The sequence below is a fragment of the Bactrocera tryoni genome, chromosome 2, assembly GCF_016617805.1.
Source record: "Bactrocera tryoni isolate S06 chromosome 2, CSIRO_BtryS06_freeze2, whole genome shotgun sequence".
Lineage (NCBI taxonomy): Eukaryota > Metazoa > Arthropoda > Insecta > Diptera > Tephritidae > Bactrocera > Bactrocera tryoni.
Window position 1 is genome coordinate 18,454,622 of NC_052500.1, and position 23,833 is coordinate 18,478,454.

At 33.4% G+C, this 23,833-nt stretch overlaps 2 protein-coding genes across 2 annotated transcripts; both read right to left on the reverse strand.

Annotated features, from left to right (window-relative positions):
- Positions 1 to 1,920: 1,920 nt before the first annotated feature.
- LOC120768270 (protein YIPF6) lies at positions 1,921 to 3,230 on the reverse strand. The gene is made up of 6 exons (XM_040094868.1): positions 3,089 to 3,230; positions 2,881 to 3,012; positions 2,731 to 2,809; positions 2,499 to 2,664; positions 2,270 to 2,427; positions 1,921 to 2,201 (listed from the first exon to the last, which is right to left on the reverse strand). Exons 1-6 carry the CDS (start codon positions 3,104 to 3,106, stop codon positions 2,089 to 2,091), a joined length of 666 nt encoding a protein of 221 aa, XP_039950802.1. The 5' UTR covers positions 3,107 to 3,230; the 3' UTR covers positions 1,921 to 2,088.
- A 1,248-nt stretch (positions 3,231 to 4,478) lies between these two features.
- LOC120767202 (trehalose-phosphate phosphatase B) lies at positions 4,479 to 20,905 on the reverse strand. Its single transcript, XM_040093006.1, has 4 exons — positions 20,034 to 20,905; positions 19,623 to 19,944; positions 19,129 to 19,315; positions 4,479 to 4,769 (listed from the first exon to the last, which is right to left on the reverse strand). The coding sequence occupies exons 1-4, from the start codon at positions 20,096 to 20,098 to the stop codon at positions 4,519 to 4,521; spliced, it is 825 nt and encodes a 274-aa protein (XP_039948940.1). The 5' UTR covers positions 20,099 to 20,905; the 3' UTR covers positions 4,479 to 4,518.
- Between the last annotated feature and the right edge of the window lie 2,928 nt (positions 20,906 to 23,833).

Here is a 23,833-nt window from a genome sequence, read left to right on the forward strand (position 1 = left end):
GTCTACGCTGTAGCTTCGTTTAAACTTTCTTTGAGATATTTTAGATGGCTACAAGAATAGCAATATCTGTGACTGATAAAATGTTCGAAAGAACAATTTAAAGAAGAATGAAGAACACCTGCGACTATTCTGGCAAGAAGACGTCGAAAGCATTCCCACAAGACGTAATAGCAGAGGTAAAGAGAGCCCTCAGGTTAGATTCTCGCAAACAGTGGGGTCTATTTAACCGGAACGGATCCATCTTTTCATCAGGCCAACAACTGTTAACTTGGCAGCTTTCTTACAGGGTTTGTCCGGAAAGTAAAAGGACTGAGTCGATTTAAAAAATTTATTGAACCAATCGTTACAATTCTTTAAAAACTTTCAAAATAGGCTCCTTCTGCGTCGATGCAGCGCTACCAGCGCGATTTCCAATCACTGAAGGCGTCACTGAAGGCATTCTCCGGAATAGCCTTGAGAATCGAGGGGTATGCTGCTTGGATCTCTTCTGTCATCTCAATATACTTGCCTTTCATTGGGCTTTTCAGGCAAGGCCTTGGTTGGGAGCTGTTCACAAGAAAGGCGGTATGAGCCGGAGCGTTGCCGTGATGCAACTTCCAATCGGCTGCGATGTCTTGTCGAACCCGATTGACCCTTCGTTTGAGTCTCTTGAGAACTTCTAGGTAAAACTTTGCGTTGACAGTTTGTCCAGGAGGAACAAATTCATGGTGGGCGATGCCTTTGATGTCAAAAAAGACAATGAGTATCGTTTTCACTTTGAATTTGGTCATTCTTCCCTTTTTTGGGTGAGGACACGCCGGCGTGTGCCACTCGGAAGATTGCCTCCTTGTCTCGGGATCTGACTCAAAGATCCATGACTCGTCACCTGTGATTACATCACACACATCTTTTTATCGAGTTTCACACAAAATTTAATTGCGTACCTCTCACAGAAACATGTCCCGCGAAAATGTTTGTCCTGACTCTCCAGGTGGAAAGAAAATGAGTCCTATTACTTTCCGGACAAACCCTGTAAAGCTTTATGGGAGATACTTTAAGTGGCAATATGAATAACAACAACAGTTTATGTTGGGAGGTTCAAAAGAAGATTTTTTTAAAAGATGTTTCTCTACAACAATAACAGGTATTCCAGCAAGACCAACAACGAAGAAATGAGATCCGGCGGGTCCGTTCCCAGATGATGAACATCTACGACCACTCTGACTAAGGTACGCTGAAAACCTCACTAGCAGTGGTAGAAGAGAAAGGGAATGGCCTTGGGTGTCCAAACTCCCAACAGTCAGATCTACGTAATCCGAGCGGCCCCATATTTTATCTGGCTAAATACTGTCAATACGTCAGCATTCTCAATATTATTTAGGCAATTTTTTTGGCAATATAATAACAACAACTACAGAAGCCTCGAATAAGTAGGAAATACAAAACGACCTGGCCGCTATTGATGTGCTCCTGGATGATATCATGTTGTTGTTAAATGACAGTCCTTGACCGGATAAAAAAATTCCGGTCCGTTCCGGTTACATAGATCCGACTGTCGTAGGAACGTTATGTATGTATGTATGTATTTTATGATTATCAAATGAATGAAAGGAGTGGCTCGTCAATCGACTTTCCTAAGCATTTATAGACCAAATTATGATGAGAATGAATTTGAATTTAGAATCAAATGAGCTACAACGGGGACTTCATATTAAATTGTACGTATTAAAATATATGTATACATACATAAATCTGGTTGATAAAATAATTCGAAACGAGCGAACTATAGTTTCTAGTGGCAGAAACCCCTCCGGAGCATATATATTAGTTTAATATCTCATTGTACTATATATAAAAATTCATTTTAAATATTTTTTATGCAAAACAAAAAATAAATAAAAAAAAAAACAAAAAAAAATAGTTTGGGGTAAATTAATCAATGTTATTTAAGTACGTTTGTTTTTATTTATTTACCTTTTTTATTTTCTTATGCGCTTAGACATTATCATTTTACAGTATTACTAAATTAAATTGGTTTTATGATCTCCTGGAATTCATTATAAGTTTGATAAACGTATACTAAGTAATCTAAATACACATACTATTTACTTAAGTATGCGATATAACTAACCAGGATACGATGAAAAAGAATAGAAATATTGGATATACGGCAAGTGGTTTACGGTTTGGTGGCTGACTTTCACCAAGAAATATAAAAGAAGCTAAAAATACATATTTATAAACTCGAATGCATTTCAAAATAGAAAAATATATAGAATTTTTGACTTACCATATGTGGCCCACACAAATCCTATCGTAGTGGTTACCAGTCGCAAGAAAAATGCTAATTTTGTTTGGGTAGCTAGCAAAATAACACGACACACAATCAACGCTATCGCCACTGGTGTAAGGCAATAACCCAATACGCAGACGGACTGGAAAAACGAGCTACAATAATGTAGTGAAACAAAAAACTTAGTACCATTACATTCAAATACATTTATTTTAGTTGTACTCACATATTGCCGCCAAGGAGCTTCGAATTTAGAGTAACTATAGCCGCACCTATCCATACGATAACAAAAACTTGTGCGAACTCTGGACCGCCATCATACATGCTATCTGCTGAACCTTGCAGTATGGTAGCCATAAATGTGCAGAGTACTAGTGGACCCCATAAATCCCCTAAAATATTAAAGTAAATAGTTATTTTTATTTACAAGTTTCTGCGCTACGGCTTTTAGCACTCACAATCACGCAGCAAACTGGACTTCTCCTTGGGATAGAGCACATGATAAAATTTTACGCCAACTGCGCGCACATCTCGTAGCTGCAATGATAACAATTATAAAAAATATGAGTCATTAAAAGTGCAACTAGCTTGTTGGCCGAAATACGCACAAATGTCTCTTTAATTGGCTCATCTAGTGTGTTGAAATCCGGTGCGCCTATTTGTGATGTATTTTTACGTGCTCCCGGTATGGACATATCACCTTCCAATTGGGAAGAAGCCGAAATGTTATCATCGAACATCTGTATAGAAACGTGTAAAGTGCAAGTATTAGAAAAGTTTGTTTTGTTGCTCAATGCATCAGTTTCGTTAACTTACATCCAGTTTAGTGTCCATTTCTGTGTTTCGTCAATTCTGTGGATTTGCACTATTCTACTAATGAATTAATATATTTTTAAAAACTATAATTTTCGTTGTTGTAACTTTTTCGGCACCGCAAAAACTTTTTATTTACACAAATTAATTGTAGACAATACATAAACGTCAGCAGTAAAGGTAAAAACAGCTGATAAGTCGCGCTGGCAATGAGAACACTTTGTAGTTGATGCACAAACCTGTGTGACACCCTGTGCTTTTTATTAAAATAAATAAATGTTTTTAATTTTATATTTAAGAACACTTGCTTTTTGAGACACTTTAGTATTTATATTTTAATTATTTAGTGTCAAGTGATTTTTTTTATAATTTTATAAAAAATTTTGTATATGATGTCAATATGCTGCTGGGAACAGTTGATCTGTTTACCTTCAGTTGTTTTGTATTTTTGAAAGAAACCTATTTTAGGTTATTATTATTGTTATATTTATAAAGTTAAAGGAAACGCCGTGTTAATGCTTTATCTAGCTTTAAAAAGATATGTATGTGAAATGTTCTGAAAGCATTTGAAAAAGATTTCCTGTAGGCATCGAAGCTGGTATCCATATTACACAACATTCTCTACAAACATTTTCTAAAAGTGCATGAATAAATTTGTTAACAACTCTCTTATTTCAGAATCAGGAAAACAACAATTAAACAATTACAACAAAGACTAAACTCCGACAATTTCAGAACAATCTATCCAACGTATATGGACAGGGGAAACAACGGTAATTTTTTTGACTCCCACTAACTGCGAAGCGTTGTTCGAAAATATTGCTAGAATATACATACATACATACATATATGCTGCTAAAACAATAACAATGACAAGTTATTGGCCTTATTATCTCAACTAATTAATTAACCTCAGAGAAATCTTGTTTATTGTAGCGACAGAAAACGTCGCTGAAGTAATTTGAAGGTATGCTGCCGAGTTGATAGTCCTTGGCCGCATAAAAGTCGGCGTCCGTTCCGCTTACATAGATCCCTTTCTATCGTGGGAACTTTTGACAGAGCAGCCCTGGAGATGCCTGCATAATTTTCTTGAGCGCAAAATAAAACAACTACTTCAGTTTGTATTATTTTTTCTTCGAAAATTTTTATTAACACACACCTTTAGACCTTAAAAACATTGAATTTCTTTTAACAGTTTGTAATTACAATTAATGCATAATTATATAATTTATAATTAAATCAAAAATTAGTGGTCCAGTAAGAGTATAAATAATTTTGTTTTATATTGTGATTGTTTCCTTGCTACATACAAGTATAAAAATGTATTTTTGTTGTTGTTAAATAAAAACGCTACACAATTATCGCCTTCTGTTTACTCATTTTATTTTTTTATTTTTTTTTTTTGGAATTTTAAATATTGACAACTGCTATGTTTACTTCTTCTTGACCTCATAGACCGATTGAATGGCTTTCAGTAGCCAGCCAACTTCTTCGACGGTTTTGATTTGATAATTGGCATAAGTCTTCAGTGTTGGCAGCTCAGAGACGCGGAAAGTTTTGCCCAAGCCATGGAGTACTTTGATGGCATCCTCATCGGTGGTATCGTCACCGGCGTAAATGATCTTCAGTTTCTTATCCCAATCGGCTTCGAAGTGTTTCTCCAAAATCATTTTGGCGCCCTCACCTGTTAACAAAATGAGAAAAGGAGGAGGGTGTTTGAGTGTAAGTTTTTTAAATGAAGCATGTTTTATAAAATTTATTTTCTTAGGGGCAACCACTGATCACACCTGCGGACTGAACTCTAAAAATCGAGGTACTTGACCTAAACTCTTATTTTTTTCAGTATTTGCATAATTAAGTTGTTGAAAAAATTCGTCTAATATTTTAGGACCATTCCTGATTGATCACTACTAACCCCGTAATGTTTGAACTATGCCTTCAGCAACAACAAAGTTTTTAGTTGTCTATTCCAAGTTATATAGTCGCTTACTATCGCTATTTTTTATGCCAGTCTATGTGTTTTATGCCAGTTTTTTTGTTCGATTCGCCAATATCCATAACCTGGCTAATCATAAAACCTTTTACAAGATGTATACGAGCTGTTTTACCAATGTCTGGTCAGCAGCTATCTGTCAGTTAAGTAAACATTTTGTAACGAATAAAGGAATTTTGGTTAGGTTAATCAGAACTGACAAGCTATGTATTTTATACTAGTTTTTTTGTTCGATTCGCCATTGTTCAAAACATGACTAATCAAAAAACTTAAAATAAGATGTCTAAGGGCCGTGGTCTCAATGCCTAGTACGCTTCCATCTGTAAGTGAAGTTCTATTTAGATAAAAAGGATCTTTACGAAAAAAGTAGTCTTGGTTACGTTAACCAGAACTTAACTGACAGATGGCTCCTAACCAGATTTTTTATCAAAATACAATTTAAGACCTTTTAATTTACCTACTTTTTTAATGCAAATATATTTTTGTAGAACTGTTAAATATTTTTTAAATATCTTTCGATAAGATTGCATTAAATTTATATTTTTTTTAATTTTTTTTATAATTTCTTCAACTTGCTGCCTTTAAATAAAAAAACATGTGATTTCTCCAATTTAGAAATATATTTTAAAAACTGTGCAAGAGATAAATGACCTGATGTATGCAAATATGCGTATAAATTCTTCATAATGGTGAAAAAATTAATAAATTTAATTAGAATTGCTGTATAAATGTTAAATTTATTTTTGGTTCTTAATTTTTTTTATAGAAAAATAGCAATAAATAAACAAAAAACATTGCAGTAATTTAAAATCGTCGGAATTTCTAAAAATTTGCCAAAAAATATTTATACAAAAAATAATACGTATTTTTATGCATAAATTGTTGCATCAAATGTTTGCTCACGTCAAATTGTTATTTTTAATTATTATTTTTTCAAATTTTTTTGTCCAACGTGTCAGTGTGAAATTGTCATAATTTTGCAATTTATTTCATTTTTATTTTTGTTTTTATCTCTGCATTCATCATTGTCTTTTTTCGCATTCTCAACTTGTTGCTTGTTTAACACGAATGTAGTAAAAATACTATTACCCAAATAACACCCACTCAGTAGCAATTAATTAAATACATACATATGTATGAACATAAAATTTTTGATTGCAAACACAATATAGCAGAAGAGTTTGCTATACAAAAACGGTACATTTGTAAATACATGCATATTTCAACAATTGAAATTAAATACGAGTGTGTGAAGAGATTATTTTTGGCTAATATTTCAAGTGACCAAATTTTTACTTAGATATGTACTCACATATTTATTTATTATGTAATTAAGTACCGTTAATTTTGTAATCTCAAAGAAAAATACAATAATTTAATTCGATTTTTGGAAAGTTGAATTTTTAACGACATTTTTGTATCGTTAAATTGACAGCTTTGGTCTATAAAAAGTTCCACTTTTGAATCATAAATGATGTTCAACTTCGTGATCTTAACACGTCAGATTTTTTTCAGACATAATTAGTCGTAAAGTGCGGGTTTTTCCATAGGGACGCCACAAAAGTAGATCGATAGGGACAGCAATCGACGCCATATTTTTTCCCTCTCTTCAGTAAGGTTTTCCACTTGATCATGGAAAGATATACGATGCAACAACGAGTCGAAATTTTTAAAATTTACTACCAAAATTCGGAGTCAGTGGCCTCAACTTTGAGAGCGCTACGTCCAATTTATGGTCGTCATAGTCGACCATTGAGCGTCTGAGAACATTGCTGCCGCTAGCGTATCAATTGAGGAAGACCCAAATCAGTCTTTTACACGTCGTTCTCAATCCTTGGGCATCTCTGTGACGTCGTTGTAGCGAATTTTCCAAAAAGAACATGGCGTACATCCTTACAACTTCAAATTGACGCAAGAACTGAAGCCGATTGACAACCAGACCAACATGCAAAAGATCCGAATTTTCATCGAAAAATCATCTTCAGCATTGAGGCTCATTTTTGTCTGAATGGCTTCGTCAATAAGCAAAATATGAGTTATTGGTCAGACAACAATCCATACGTATTCCATGAGTTACCATATGGTCTTGGACAATATGTGGTTTCAACAAGATAGCGCCACAGGCCATACAGCGAATGTCACAATCGATTTATTGAAAACCAAGTTTGGTGAACGTGTTATCTCACGAAATGGCCCAGTCAATTGGCCGCATCGGTCGCGCGATTTGACGCCGTTAGACTATTTCATGTGGAGCTACGTCAAGTCGATGGTCTATACCAACAAGCCAGCGACGTGATGAGCTTCGTACGAATAACGAAAGTGAAATTGCAGCAGTATCGGCCGATTTATGCTTGAAAACCATCGGAAATTGGGTTCAGCGTCTGGACTTCTGCAAGCGTGCCCTTGGTGGCTATGCAAAAGAAATCGAATTCCATAAATAATGGCTTCGAATGTATTTTCACAGGAATAAAATATTTCATTGATATCCCAAACCGTTTTTGTTTTATTTAAAAACAACTTTTGTAGCACTATTTTCGAAAAACTCATTATAACCATTATAGGGGTCATATAAACTAGAAAGAAGCTAGAAGCTAAAGTCTATTGATATTTTCAAAGTGTAGAGATCGCGAAATTTTTTTACATACATTATAAACCACAAAAAATTCTAAACTTCATCTTTTACGAAAATTGAAAAATTAATTTTTGGCATATGAAAATATTGTGAAATTGTCTAGCTGGGGGGTTTTCTTGTTGCTTTTCGAATTAAACCAAATCTAATTACATGAAAAACAAGAACACCCACTAACTTCGGTTGTACCGAAGCTAAAATATTCCTCACAGGTGCATTTCTTATAGCATAAAAGGGCATAAAAAGATCTTTACCTCGATTTGGATCGTTTAGTCTAAACCGATCTCGACCATATTTTCTATACAAGGACTTGATTTTGATCGATAAGTTTGAATGTCAGCTATATTCTACATTAGGTCTGGTATCGGCGGTTCCGACAGAAATGCAGCTTCTTGGATAGAAAAGGACATGTCAGGTCAATGTCTCATAAACTGAGAAACTAGTTCAGGTATATAGAGACGAACGAACAGACAGACGCACGAAATCGATTCAGCTGATAACGTTGAAACTTTATACATATACATATATGTATATACCTATATATTTAAAAGGTTCTCCGACTTTTCTTCTGAGTGCCACAAATTCTCTGCCAAACTTATTAAAACCTATTCAGGGTAAAATAAGCTTTTACAAATTTTTAGACATATCCAAAATAAATTACATATATTTTCTCATATTTTTCAAGCGCCATTTTAACATAAATCTGTTCAAAACTGAAATATAAATTTACATTTTATTCAGTTTCACAAGTGATAAAATCTCAAAACAAATGAAACTATGCAGCAAAAATTATGATTATTTATTTTTAACTCTGCTGTTTGCACTTAAAATATTTTCTATATCAGCATATGTTAAGAAATCGCTAGAAAACAAAGTCAAATTCAGCGCAAAAGTAGCTTTATACATGAAAAACTGTTGCTAAAATCATAAATCTTAGCATTTTTAACACAAACAAAGTGAAACCAAAGTGGAAAATAACGAAAAAATATCAAAAGAAACGCATAAAAAATTATTATAGCCAACGACTGAAATAAAGCACAAAAGTAGAGAAATATTTCGAAAAAATAATTTTCAAAACAAAACGAAAATAAATAATAAAACGAGCTTTTGAAAAAATATACCAACTTTTGTGCACCTACAAGTATGTAAGTAAGTAGTGGCGTGAGGGGAGCAATGCAACAAACAGGCGCTGCCATTTGTGAGGCACTCCCGCGCTGCTAAGAACACTGCCTGCGCTAGTGGAGACACACACAATTACACAATGAAAAGAGTATAATTTTATTTTTAGCGAAAACTTAAAAACTCTGCAGAGAAAACAGAAAATAATAAAGATAACAACTAATTTGTAGGCGTGACGGTGAAAAGTGCGCACATAGTATATTTCCACGCGCATTAGACTATGCGACAGCGGCTTTGTGGGATTTGAAATTTTTACGAAACTTTTTCTGCTTTTGTTTTTAATGAATACTTGCAGCTGCTTGAGTAAAAAAAAAATCTTGCATTATGTCTGCTTTTGGCCCTCAGTGCATCACTGCATGGGCGTATAAATAGCATTCGGAAAGGGAAAGGAGCTAGAAATTTTATTGAATCAGGCACCAGCCGCAATTTGACAGCGACAAGTCAAAGCGCAGACAACTAAATGACAGCAGAAAGTGCAGCTGAGGCCAAGTCTATGCATTAGCGACTGTAAATACTATGTAAATATGTAAATATTTGCGTGAGTGCATTTTTGTCAAGCAATTTCTGGTTCTGTTCAATTACATTAGTAAAATTAATATGTAAGGAAAAAAATCGGATGGCAAATTACTCAGCAGAAGGTATGCCGCTGCATTTGCTGACGCAGAACTGAGGCGCTTAGACCTAGCACAGCTGGGCAAGAGTTAAATGCTTTCAGATATACATATGTACATATATATGAATATATATATGTGACCTGGTCTACGAAAAGGGAGCTAACGTGCGAAAACTAGTTTTCTGGGAAAAGCTGTTAAAAATAATCGTCAGTTTCTCGTTATCTCATTAATTGTTTTCCTTTTTTTGGACACCTAAGCCCCCTTTCCGTAGACCAGGTCACATATATGTACATATATGCTTTATAATGTATAAAGATACATAAAGGTAAGGTGCTCCAAAGCCTCTTCATTTGGTAATAACTACAATTATCTACACAAGTTTACACTAACTTTACTAAGAGAGTCTAGAGTTTAGAGAGTGGCGAATTGAACAAACAAATGGTATAAGTAATATTGGGTAGTCGAAAAAGTCTTTTCGTATTTCTAAACAAATTTAAACTTATTTTTTTATATTTATAATAATAAATATAAGCTTCCAAAGCTTTAACAGAGAGAGGATAGCAAAATATTATACCACATGAGTGTTCTATACGCCACTTTCATTCTGTTGATTTTTATTTTTTAACAAGCCAGTAGAGCTCAAACAATGGCTTACCAACACGAAGATGGTTTCTGAAGACTGTTCATAACATAAATATGTATGTGTATATGTGTTATTTTCAAATCTACTGCCCACAAAGAATTTCATTTAATCAATTTTGCAAACCACTCTTGAAATATTTTTCGGCTACGTTAATAAACTTTTGTATATGCGCATTAATACTTAAGAAGGAATGCCGATATTGTAGTATACAGTGATTATTTAATTGTTTATATGGTTAAATGGAAGAATTAATTGAACAAATCGTAAACAAACACGTGTGTAGCGCCATTGTTTAATTAGCAGACTCTGTGTATTAGAAAGATACATAGTGTATGGAAATCTTCATAACGCAACTGATTTCAATATATGTATGTACATATATGAAAGTAATAATATACAATTAGAAAAAATAAATAAATAACATGAATAAATAAATGGAAAAATATATAGAGTTAGAAATAATTCGAAATAACGATTTCCCTCGAGGGAGGGCATAACCAGCGCCAGTGACAAGAAAAAATCCATTTTTTTATATTTCAAAATAACGGACTACATTCTTAAGCGATACTTCAAATATTCTATAACTTCGTTGGTTGAAAAGAGACACACAAGAACGCCAGACTAACCCTGCTGCTCAATGTTTCTTAAGTTGAAGCATTAGGAACCATGGAATATAAACGCTCTTAATGCTGGGCATTTGTAAAGATAATGTTCCAGTTTGTCAGCAACCTACGCGCATGCTCCACATTTCCCCAAATCCACTTTTCTCATATTTTGAAGGTGGAATCTTAGGGTAGGTGCCTTACTATTATTACTTAGTTCCATTTTGCCTAGAAGTAGACGCATCCCCTATCAACACTGTCCCAAAGTAGTTTTATGATATACCCTGTGTTGCTAGTGTTCAAAGACTCCTCTTGTTCCTCTTGGGTGCCAAAGCCTGATGTGTTCCTCTAAGAAAGAAGCTGACTAGTCTGAGCCAACTTATGGGAATTGTGTTCGAAGCTGTTTGAAAGCGGAGCAACTCGTCTGCCTTTTTGTTTCCTTCTAATCTTTTATAAACGGGTGCCCAAATTTTAATAACCGAGTTACCACCTGAAATTCTAGTTATTCCCCGCTTGCACAAACTAACGCAATGAGGCTTAGTATTGGCGGAGAGCCTTAATTGGCGCTTGGTTGGCCACTACAAAGTTTAAGAACTTGGCTTGTTATGCCAACAATTTCGACGTAAAAGACTGAATTGTAGTCATTTAGCTTAAAGCTCCCTTCTTCGTATAGATAACCACAGTGGAAGAAGCTCGCTCCAGTTCCAGTTTCACACTTTCATCCGTCGTTAAATATGGTATGTATGTATGTTACCGTTGGAACTTTTATACACTTGTCTTTCTAAAGTACATAAAGTGCATTCGGAGTGAAGTTGTTCCATTAAATTTTGTATGCGGAATCAAATATCTGATCCCGAAACGTTCAGAATTTTGGAAAAGGCCTTAAAGGTGATAATTGTTTGTCGCGAGCAAGTTTGGTACCAATTATTCTAAGAGGGCCTAAAACGCCTTAACAACGAACTACGTCCAGGACGGCTATCAACATGAACTCATGATCAACACGTCTTTAAAATAAAGGCATTCGTGCTTGAGAATCGACGATTAACAGTCAGAGATCTTACTCGAATATCGGAAGCCTACTTTATTGATTTTTCGTGAGTTTTACGCCAAGTTTTCAATTAATATCTTGCCGCAACCACCGTATTCGCCTGCTTTAGCTCCGTGTGACTTCTGGCTATTCAGTAAACTCGGGGACGCCGTTTTGAGTCAATTGAAGACATTAAACGTGAATCGCTACGAGCATTCAAGGATATTCCAGAAATTTACTTTAACAACTGTTTCGAGCATCCCCCCAAGGGAGATCACCTTAAATCGTCTCCATAGATTTTGAAAACAAAAAACCTATTTGAAAATTATGAACAAAGTCTTACTATTTTTTGCTCATAATAGTACATATTTGTAGATACAAAGTATTTTTGTTTCTCTTTTCACCTCATTTTTCCTCCAAATATCACCCATCTGCATTTCATCAACGAAATATCAACTCAATTAGATTTCGCTTATTTCTTTGAAGCAAATCACTCAAAGCGGGGACAAAAATATTATTGAATGGTGACATTTGCATAATTTGTTTGCTTTTGAAGTGAGTTGCATATTTTTTTTACTTAATGTGTTTGCTTGTTGAGCAATTCGCAATTCGCTAAAATTGTCAAACGGTCATTCTCGGCCATCTGTCGGCCTGCCGCCGCCCATTTGTCGATCAATCTTCTGGGCGATGATGCTATACGATCAGCATTTGGCGGCCGGGTGACTGAATTTTCAAAATTGCCGAACAAGCAGCAAAATAAATAATTTAATGCAAATTACAAATTGAAATGTTTATTTTCTTAATGCCGCACCATGATAAATTTGAGCATCCGAAAATTGTGCAAAATTACATAAACCACAAAAGCCACACCAATTTATGGTTTGCATGTAAACGACTCTGTATTTTCTTGTACATTTACAAAAGCAAATTGCATTGAGCCTATAATTACTGTTTGTTTATCGATTTTGGTAAAAATAATTATTTCGCAAATAGATTAATTGCAAATCGCAGTTAATATATTTTGACTTCTCTGTATTTGTGGTGTAATTAGAGTATTTTTATTGCAGAATTTGAAGAATTTGCATGCCTTTGCAAGTTTTTTGAAATCTCAACCGCAAGAAAGCTGCAGCATCAGCAACATATGTGGCATATATTTTACATAAGTTTCTCTTATGTATATAATAAACACCTACATACATATTTATAAAGTCACATTGCAGCATCACACACACAAACACACGCTCATACGCTTTGGCTTCTGCATAAGTACCGTATTAAATTTTACTTCAACGTCAGCGCCAACGTTGCGTTTTGCATAATTCAAATGCAGACGGCACCAATGTTTTCTATGGAAGTAGGCTAAACACTCAGCAACGGTGCACAATGGAGAGCGAGCAATGGTATTTTTAAATATTATGGAAGCTTCTTAGTGCACATGCATTGGAGTATTTTTTTTATTGACAAAGTAATACAATAAAATTGAATAATTTGTTGTCACACTGGCAAAAGATTTTCTAATGCTTCAAGCAGCTGAGTGGCAATAAAAAATTGTAGATGAGTATACAAAATGGTGGAGGAATACACGGTTTTTAAACGGCAAATGAAATAATATTTATAAATATTTTTTTTTACATTAAACTTGTTTACAAAAATCAAAGAGGAACTCAAATCAAACTTATATTGTTTTTTTGAATTAAAAAAAAATATTATGTTTTAAAACCGAGTTATTTATATGAATATAGTTTTCAACTGTCAAACTATTTATTAATATGAAATTTCAGTTAATTTTTTATTTGAAGTTAGAAAAATTAAAAAAAAAATAGTTCTTAAAAAATTTTCGATAGCGCTTTCTAAAAAGCGAAAAGGGGACCTTTAGAATGTTAATTTAAAATTTTTGGAAAATCCTGCAGATCTCGACTCATATTTAGTTAAATAGTTTGAATATATGTATGTAGCAATGAAATATACGAGCTGTGTTCAATAAATAAAAATAATTTTAAAATTTCGCCAGTTTATAAAGTCCAATTTTCAATTTTTTATTTTGTTTTGAACAAACCTCTTTTCAATAATTTGAGGTTATTGTGAATTTGAGAGCTCATAAGTCTATAACAAACCACAATCAATATAAGCTAGATGAAAGCTCAAATTTTGTTGTACTTTCAAAGCAAATGCATCAATATTTGAATTGCATGTTTAAAGAAAACCCGCAGAGCCATTTTCGAAGGTTGTAAATGGTGATCCAAGTAGAGGTACTTTTTTCAATAATATTTTGTTGACAGATCACTCGAACTGACGTATGGAACGACTTGGCGAGATCTTAAATTGAAAGTGTTCAAAATACAGCTTGTGCAAAAACTGAAGCCGCTCGACATCGCTTCGCTCTATGAAGTCTTGAATAGTTCTAAGAAGATATGACGCTTTCGAGCCAAATTTCGTTCAGCGATGAGGCCCATTTCTGGCTCAATGGGGGCATTTGGGACGAAGAACAATCTGAAGAGATTCAAGAGCTGTCATTTCATCAAAAAACAATGGTTTAGTATGGTTTGTGGAGCTGTGAAATCATCGGTCCATATTTCTTCAATAATGATGCCGGTGAGAACGTAACCGTCAATGGCGATCGTTATCGCGCCATGATAAAAAACTATTTGATGCCTGAAATTGTAGCTCGAGATCTCGGCGACATTTGGTTTCAACAAGACGGCGCCACTTGGTCGGTCGATTGACCACGAAGATAATGTCATCACACCCTTAGACATTTTCCTGTTCGAATATGTTAAGTTGAAAGTCTTTGTGGACATCATTCGGTCATTCGGTCGAACAAGTCATCGGAAATTGGACTCAATGGATGGACCTTCTGAAACGTACCCGAGGCCAACATCGGAAAGAGATGATCTTCAAAAACTAAATGTCCAAGAACGTCCTTTTGAATGATGATCAACATTTCCCATTAAATTTGATGTTTCTTTGTTTTTTCTTTGAAAAAAGTAGAAATCTTCACACCGTTAGACTTTTTCTCGTGGAGATATGAAAAATCTAAAGTATTGACAATCCTGCATCGATTCAGGCCTTGGAGCCAAACATCACGCATGTCATTCAACAGTTACCAGTCCAAATGCTCAGAACGAGTCAGAGAAAATTGGACACCTGAGATATTCTTCAAAAATAAATGCCAAAGAATGTTCTTTTAAATGATAGTAAACATTCCCCATTAAATTTGAATATTCTGTGTGTTTTTTCATTTCTTCTTCTTTTTTAATTAGGGAATCTTTATAATCACCAGTCTGCAGCAATCCAGTTAAAACTGTAGAAATATTTGGGTAATTCTCATGGTAGACATAAAAATAGAATGAAAGAGACATTATTCGCCTTTGGTAACAAAGGCCCGCTGCGGTTTAGTAGATGTAAGGTTGATGGTATATAAATCTTTTACCATTACATGAGTTCAATATTCCTTAAGGTATGTTCCAACTTAAATTGAAACGTTTTCTGTGAAGTCACCAAGGATAGTAGCTTCTAAAGAACACGGTGACATCGATTAGAGTTTTTTAAGAAAAAGTTTAACTTATAAAAATCAGAGATTCCAGTGTCTTCACTTGATTTAAGTATTGTTTTTGTACCGCATTTATAGATTTTGACCTACTTAGTTTCTTATTTTATTTTAAGTTATATTCCACTAGTATTATAGTTTTTAGTATATAATTCTTTCTATTATTTTTGCGTTTTGTTCTATTTTATTTTTTGTTTGGCATCCCTAACAATTAATCACAGCGGCTAAAGCTTTTGCCGGCCTACAAAACTAGAATACAAAATACTATAAATATTTAAGCAAAATTGCGGCAAATATTGACAGCTCCAAGTTTTTTTCTTACTTTTGAAATTTATTTTTATATTTTTGTTTGGTATGTATGAGATCATAAATTTATTTCGTTGTGTTTTTTGACAAATTTTAGATAAATAGGCTACCGTATGAGTATTACCATACTTAAATCACGCAGCCCTAAAAACTAAAAAATCTCTAGAAACTCTGCACTGAAAATTAATGAACAGCTAAACTGCGGTTAACCGTTATACAAAATTTAATGAGTGGTTAAGCTTAAATTGCGAGTTAAAGCTTAATTTATTGTTCTACCAGACTTTGAAAAGAAGCGGTTAAATATACTCGTATGTTAAATATATAATAAAAGTTTTCGAAACCTTTTTCCAGCTAATATAAACTAAAAATATATATTTACGGTTTGTGGCTTTGAAGTATGAATATTATAAAAAAAATTTCAGCAAACGGTTGGGAAATCTTATAACGAAATTTGTTTTTGAAAATTCTGAATTAGGCGATAAAAGGATAAAAAAATTATTTTTTTAATGTTAATTTTTTTTTTGATATTTATTTGATGAATACCAAGAAAACAAATATTTTTTCAATTATTTTTTTAAATTTTTTTAATGTTAATTTTTTTTTTTATATTTATTTGATGAATACCAAGAAAACAAATATTTTTTAAATTTTTTTTATCTATTTTTTTTTTTAAGTTTTATCTTGCAATTTTTAATATACAATCAAATAGTACACCAAAGAAAAAAATATTTTTGCTTTTATTTTTTTAATATTACAGTTTTTTTTATTTTTTTCTTGCGCTTCTTAATTTTTATTTGAGCAAGAAAGAGTATATTTACACCAAGAAAAAATATTTTTTTTGAAATGCCCGTTTTTTTTGTGGTTTTTTGAAAAAATATTTTTATTTTTGTTTATTATTTAAGGAATTTTCATTTTTCTTTGAAAAAATATTTTTATTTCTGTTTATTATTTAAGGAATTTTCATTTTTTTTTTTAAATTTTTTTTGAATTTATCAAAGAAAAATTTATGACAGAAATTCATACATATGTATGTATTTGTATATTTTCATTTCGACCAAGCAAGAATATATTCAAATAAAAAAAAATATTTGTTTGAAGAAATATTTTTATTTTCTTTTTTTTATTATAGGAATTTCAATTTTTTTCTTGCATTTTTTAATATTTATCATAGGAAAATTTATGACAGAAACTCATACATATTCATTTGTATATTTTTATACCGACAATTTTTGAAAAAATTCCGCAGTCATAGATTTGTTTTTATATACAGCTGTATGTATGCATGTATTTTACATAAATGTGTATAAGAATATTGCTTTCTTCTATAAGAATCTTAAAAATATCAACGCACCCGTCAATTCCACCGTTTTGCCCGGGAAATCGACTTCTGAGTCATACACCCATACTTACATGGCACACACACACATATGTATATATACTATGTACACACATACGAATGTATCAATGACAGCGGCGTCGTTGTAGGCGACCACTGGCTAGACCGATGGGAAATACATGCCGAATTGTATCCAACGGGCATTGCAAATACTCATTCACACACACACACACATACAAATGCATACTTAGTGTATTTTAACACATACACAATACACAGTAGGCGTGTATATTTGAGAAATTATAAAAGTATATTTTATATGCATATAATGTATAGAGTTTGTGCGCTCATTTTCTAATTTTTTTTTTTGAAAAGTTTGCTTTCATGATGAATAATTAAATGTTTTAAACAGGTTGGGAATTTGAATTTAAATTTTAGACACTCAAGTTTGCTTGCATGCGGCTTTAGTGCTTATTTGTTTTGCGCTTTTTTTGTGTATACCGTTATTTTTCAAACGTCATGCCGCTGTTGTGTTATATTTGTTGACAAGTGGCAGCATTGTGTTTTGCGGCGTATTTTTGTGTATTATATATGTATATTTTTTTTGCTTTTTTTTCTCATGACTTATTTTTGTTTTTGTTTTTGAACGCCCACACGGCTCATTTTGCTTAATAAAAATTTATGTGGCGCAGAAAAAGTTTTTTGTTTTTGTTTTCGCCAATATTTTCATAGTAATTTATGTATTCTTACGCACATATGCATATATACATTTGTATATACACTTTGCTTACTTGTTTTTGTAATTTCATGCATTTAAATTGAATTTATTTTTATCTATGCACTTTTGTCGACTTTTACTTTTCCTTGCTTATGCTGTATGGTGTATTAAATAAATCATATTAAAATAAAATTTTAATTGCTTGAAACAGGTGCTCGCTTCAGCGCCAAACTTGAGCGTCGAAAAAAAATTTTCGAAATTTTTTGAAAAACTGATTGATTTGTTGGACGGCCAATGAGGTCAACAAGAGCCGCGCAAAAATACAATATAAAAACAAAGATATTATAAAATAGCAATAAAATAAACAAAACATGAAACATAGCATTTCTATGCAGCGGTGCTATGCTACCCACATAACCGATTGCTTATTTATGTGCCGTGACAAATTATGGCAACTGTTTTAGAATTGAACTAAATTCTTTTAAATCTTTGTATTTTTCCTCAATTTTTGTTTCTATCCTGTGGCATTAACACTAAATTCATAGGTATTTAAATGTCGAAAATAGCTGCTTAGTAATGATTTTTAATTAACAAATACGAAACAATTAGTGTTTTGATTCTAAGCGAAATTGCGTGTGTGGGCATATGGGTAATTGCTTTCGAAGGATCTAATTTTAGTGCTGAAGAAATTATATGATTTATTTCCTGATATTTATTTTTATAGACGATGTTTCAGAAGCTTTAAAATAGCAGAGAGCAAAAAGATGTTTTTTAACCACATATTTTACCATTAATTACCGGTTAGTGATATGCTATTTAACCATTAGTTACCTGTTAGTGGTCTTCATAACAACTTTGCATAGAAGCAGGAAGACAATAATAATAAAATATTTGTGAATACTTAGATAAACTGTTAGGAAATGTAGTATGTTTAAAAGGTTACTTAAGTACTGGTTATATGGTTAAGTATTGGTTATACTAAAATTGTTAGTTATAACCAAATGCTAACCTTTACTTTTAACTACTTTTTTTCTTTCTCTTTACCATTTTTTTCTAGTATTTTAAAGTAAGTAAAGTAGAATTTCTTACAAACTCTCGCCAAAAACTAATCGTCGGTTATTAAAATAGTACAGTTCATTCCAAACTCTCTCTAAAAACTAACCGCCGGTTATTAAAATAGTAGAATTTCTTCTAAACTCTCACCTAGAACTATTCGCCGGTTATTAAAATAATCAGTTTGTTGTGAAATCTCGCTTAAAATTAACCGATTAACAATTTCTCACTTACGAAACGAAAACTCTTAACCAACAAAGCCATACATATTCGTGTATCTGACAGAGTTTCAACCTACATTTCTCTACTCAAAAAGAGTTGCAGTCACAATAACCCCCTACTAGTTTACCCCACACAAAATAATATTAATAAATATGTTTATGTTGCACGACTTACCTTTGTCCCAGTTGACGCGTGGTTTGCCCTCCAAAGCGTATGGAGTTTCGATCAGCTGGAAGCCATGTCCTTGAATCAGACCCTTGGCAGTTTCGATCAATTTGGCCTTCAGTTTGTCATTGACACCCTTGTAGTGGTATGTAACGGAGATTTTCTTGTCCTCAACCCAGGCGCCGTGTAAAACCACCTGTGGAGCAAAAAATTTTGAGAAATTTAGTATTATTACGAAAACATATACATATATAGAACTAGTACTGTATAACTAGATCGAATAAAAGTAAATTTAAACTATGATAATATTAAGACTTTTATATGCCAAATTTTTTAAATTTCAAATATTTCCAAGTTTAATTTTAAATCTTTTTAAACGCTCCAAGATTTATTTTTATTTACAAGCAGTTTTCAGATTTTTCTCTTCTCTTGTACTACCTATTGCATTATATATTCTTTAATACCCCTCACTATTTTCACAACACCCACCACACATATATTACCTTTTCTTTAAGTTCGTTGACGAGTTCTTGATGTTTCTTCAAGAGTTCTTCTGGCATTTCAATCTTGAATTTCTTGCCCGATGGGTACTCAACTTCCAAACCGTGATTGCCCGCATAGGTAACATTGGGGAATTTCAAGTGGTTCTTAATTTCGGCCAAATCACGTCCGGAGAAGACAACCATGAAGATTTTGTCGTTAGCAGCTAATTTCTTGATATTGATCTCAGTATCCTTTGGCATGGCTGAGAGCTCTTCGCTAAGTGGAGCCAATGTGCCATCGTAATCGAGCAACAACGCAACCTGATCCTCTTTTGTGAAGAAACTACAAACAAATTTTTGGAGAAACAAAGCAATTATATAAATTTTCCATAATTTTTAAACGCAAGTGGTTGATGTTCAGAAAAAACTTACCCATCCAACGCTTTCACGTAATCTTCTTCTTTCTTGAGAAGTGGAGCCTTCTTTTGTTCAGCCATTTCTATATTTTATTTTCCAATATATGATATATTTTTAACTACAACTACACACACTTTCACAGTAAAGTGATAAAGCAACGGAAATTATTTGTCAAGTTAAGCGGAAAATTTCGCTGGATGCCCACCGGCCGTTTTAATACTACTGACACTATATGAACAATTCAAAAATCTCGGCAGGCCAAAAAATCGGATAAAAGGTGGCAGACGAACGCGCAACAAACGAAGTCTAAGGCGAAGCCGACTGTAACGAACAGATCGATGAAATCTGTAAAGGCTGTGTATGCAGATATGTATGTATGTATGTATGTATGTATATACTAAATGTGAAGGAATAAGTTGGAAGAGAACATGTTTGTAGTCTAACACTTGGGCAAAATACCTCGTATGACGCCGAATGACGGCTAATATCGAGGTATTTCTCAGTGCATAAATCTCAAGAACGATCTCATGAGAGAAAATATCATTTGATGCTCTCAAAAATATTATAGATACTAATTTTAAAATCGAAATACAGACATGGTTACTTTGCTTTTACTTAGAAGGTGTCGGAAAGAAGCTTTTCCATTTTCACACTAAGCGTGCATGGAGGAAACAATATTTACGCGACATTTTATAGTCATTATTTGAATTTGAGACATATGAATGCCTGCAGGAAAGAGAAAAAATATTTTTTTAAGGTTTCCAAGACTATACTGAGAATTGTGTAGATAGACCCAAGAAGTTCAAAGTGTAAAAAGGTCAATGACTGACAAATACGATAGCATCACGATGCGGCAGTTGATTTATACCAATGAGTACAGCTATAAGAATATTTACATTATTTATCGAATAGTATACATTAGAGTGATTCAAAATAAACATTTTTTTTTGTTTGTTACTCGGAAAAATAAGTTCCTAGACACCTCCAGGAAAGCCTCTCCAAACATGAGTTTTTAATTGTAACGGGAAGGTCCTCCTACATACCTTATGAATTTTATAACTCCATGAAAAAAAATTATTATGAATAGATTTTTGGAGAGGCTTTCTTAGAGGTTCCTATTTTTCAGAGTACCAAACGAAAAAAAAAAAATTTTTGTTTGAATCACTCTAGTATACATACATATTCTTGTCGGTTGGACTACCCTGGTTGACCTAGAAGTTGCTTTATCTATCTTTACCGTTCTCTGTTTTGTTTCTACACTTTTGCATGACGATTTTTTGCGTCGCCTTGATCTTTTTTATGTTCCTCTGATGCGCTTAGCACAAAGATGATTTTTAGCTAAAATCTTCAGGGCATCGACTACCTGTGAAGCACTTCGACCCTAGAAATACTATTAACTAAAGTGAAATATTTTATTCCGCTGATTTAGCGCTGATTTTCGAAAGTACATTCATGTGAGTTTGAAAGTGCTTTATAACCTCAGGTCCTGTTTAATCTTCAATATCACGAATTCTTTAATGAAAAAATATTCTATCACAAATCACATCATCATATTCCACGAATTCATTCATAAAGCGCCAACTAAATCATTAGTTTTGCCTATAGGCCGTCTTTTGTGTGTGGAAAGCTTTTGAGCAAAGAACTTTCATAATTTTTCGCTCTTCAGGAGAGCATAAATTATATACTATGTATGCAATTTGTATATAAATACAATATACATAGATATGTATTGGAAAAATAATATACATTTTGAAACATTGTTTCTAATATTACTGAAATAGATACAGATGTAAAAACACATGCTTTCTGAAGATTTTACGAGGCTTTATAGCATATAAATTACACGTAAATGCAATTGTTTCCTAAACAATATATATTAAGTTTGCCTTTTAGATGTTTTTAACACCTAAAAGGAAACGTCAGAGACCCTACAAAGTACATATATACATATGCATATAAATGATCTGCGTGACGTGCTGAGTCGCTGAGTTGAACGATCGGAATCAGGTGCTTGTATGAAACACTTTCTCATTTATCGAGATATCTATACGATTTATGCCGAAGACAACAGTGTAATCTCCGAAGAAATGGTTTATATCAGATCAGATGAGATTCGTGGCCCAAAATAGTAAGACTTTTTAGTTTAAATTTTCCGTGAAAACCCATTCATCGCAATATTTGTTTTTAGGTTAGTTTGACATTCGGAGTGAAATTATTCAACAAAGAAGTTTCTTTAAATTTTGTATGCGGAAAGTTCAGAACGTTGGAAAAGGCATTTAAAGAGGGTCGAGAACGCGTTGACGACGAACAACCAGGACATCCAACTACATCAACTGATGATCGATATGTCAATAAATTAAGGGAGCTTGAGAATTGACGATTAATAGTCAGAGATCTTAATGGCATCGTTGGAATATCGAAACGAGCAGTGAAAACCATTTTGACAGATCATTTGGGTCTAACAAAAGTGAAATCACGATTGGTAGCAAAATGTCAATTTTTTTCGAACAACAGCGTCGAGTTAATGTTTGTGAATCAATGCTTTTTGACTACCAAGATGTGATGAAACATATTATTACTGGCGATGAGTCATGGATCTATGCTTACGACCCAGAAACAGACGGTCAATCGGCCGAATAGCGTGGCAAAGGTGAGCCAAGCCGAAAAAACCACGTCAAAGCAGGTCAAAGATCAAGGTTATGTTGAGAGTTCTCTTCGATTATCTAGGTGTGGGGCACTCCGAATTCTTCCGACCGTCCAAACTGTCAACAAGGAATATTATTTGAGTGTTAAGCGTCGTTTGCGGAGGCTATTCGTAAAAAGAGGCCGGAATAATAGGTTCTTGGTTTTTGAAACACGATAATGCACCGTCGCATACTGCATTGATTCTTCGTGAGTTTTTCGCCAAAAAACAAAATCATCCTGGTACCACCGTTTTCGCCTGATTAAGCCGTATGACTTCTGTCGATTCAGGAAACTCAAACGACCGCTCAGGAGAACTATTTTGAGTCAATTAAGGACATAAAATTCAGGAAATTTACTTTTACAACTGTTTCGAGGATTTGAAAAAATGTTGGCACAAGTGTAATGGGACCAAGGGGGATTACTTTGAGGGGAACGACATAGATTATGAGAACTAAATTAAGAATTTTAAAATTAAGAACAAAGTCTTACTATTTTGAGCTCATAGTCATAGCTGCCATACAAACTAACCGATCAAAATCGAAGTTCTTGCAAGGAATCGTTTGCATTTTCGAAGGGTTTATAGCTTCGGTGCAACCGAAGTGAACGTATCTTTTCTTCTTCTTTTTCTTCTTTTTCAAATAAAAAAAAATAACCTATTTAGTAAATTTGCATTTTTTTTGTAGAAAAAAATGATGTACTGTAAAGTTAGAAGCGGATGTAATTTATTATCAAGTTTTATAGAGTTTAAGATTCAGTCAATTTATTTGGCTTTAGATTCCACGAGTTGTTAGAATCATCGTCGCCCATAAAGACCCTCTTGAAGAAGGTGATTCCGCAGATTGGCCTAGTAGCTACCATTTTGTATCAAAATATCAATATTAAATTTATATACCTAAGAATATACTTAATAAAGCTTTAAGGCAAAGAAATTCCATTCCTTTTATCTCATTTCTAGTATAAATCGTCAATGCTAGGTCATTTTAGAAAGCTTTAGATTGGTCTAGCCCCTTAGATGATCACACAATACAACAAAAGGTCAACAGTTTTGAAAACTGACTTTACAATTTGCTGTCGTTTCTTGTACTCGTGACTACTAAACAAATAAGTACAAACTTTTTAAGCGAGAACCT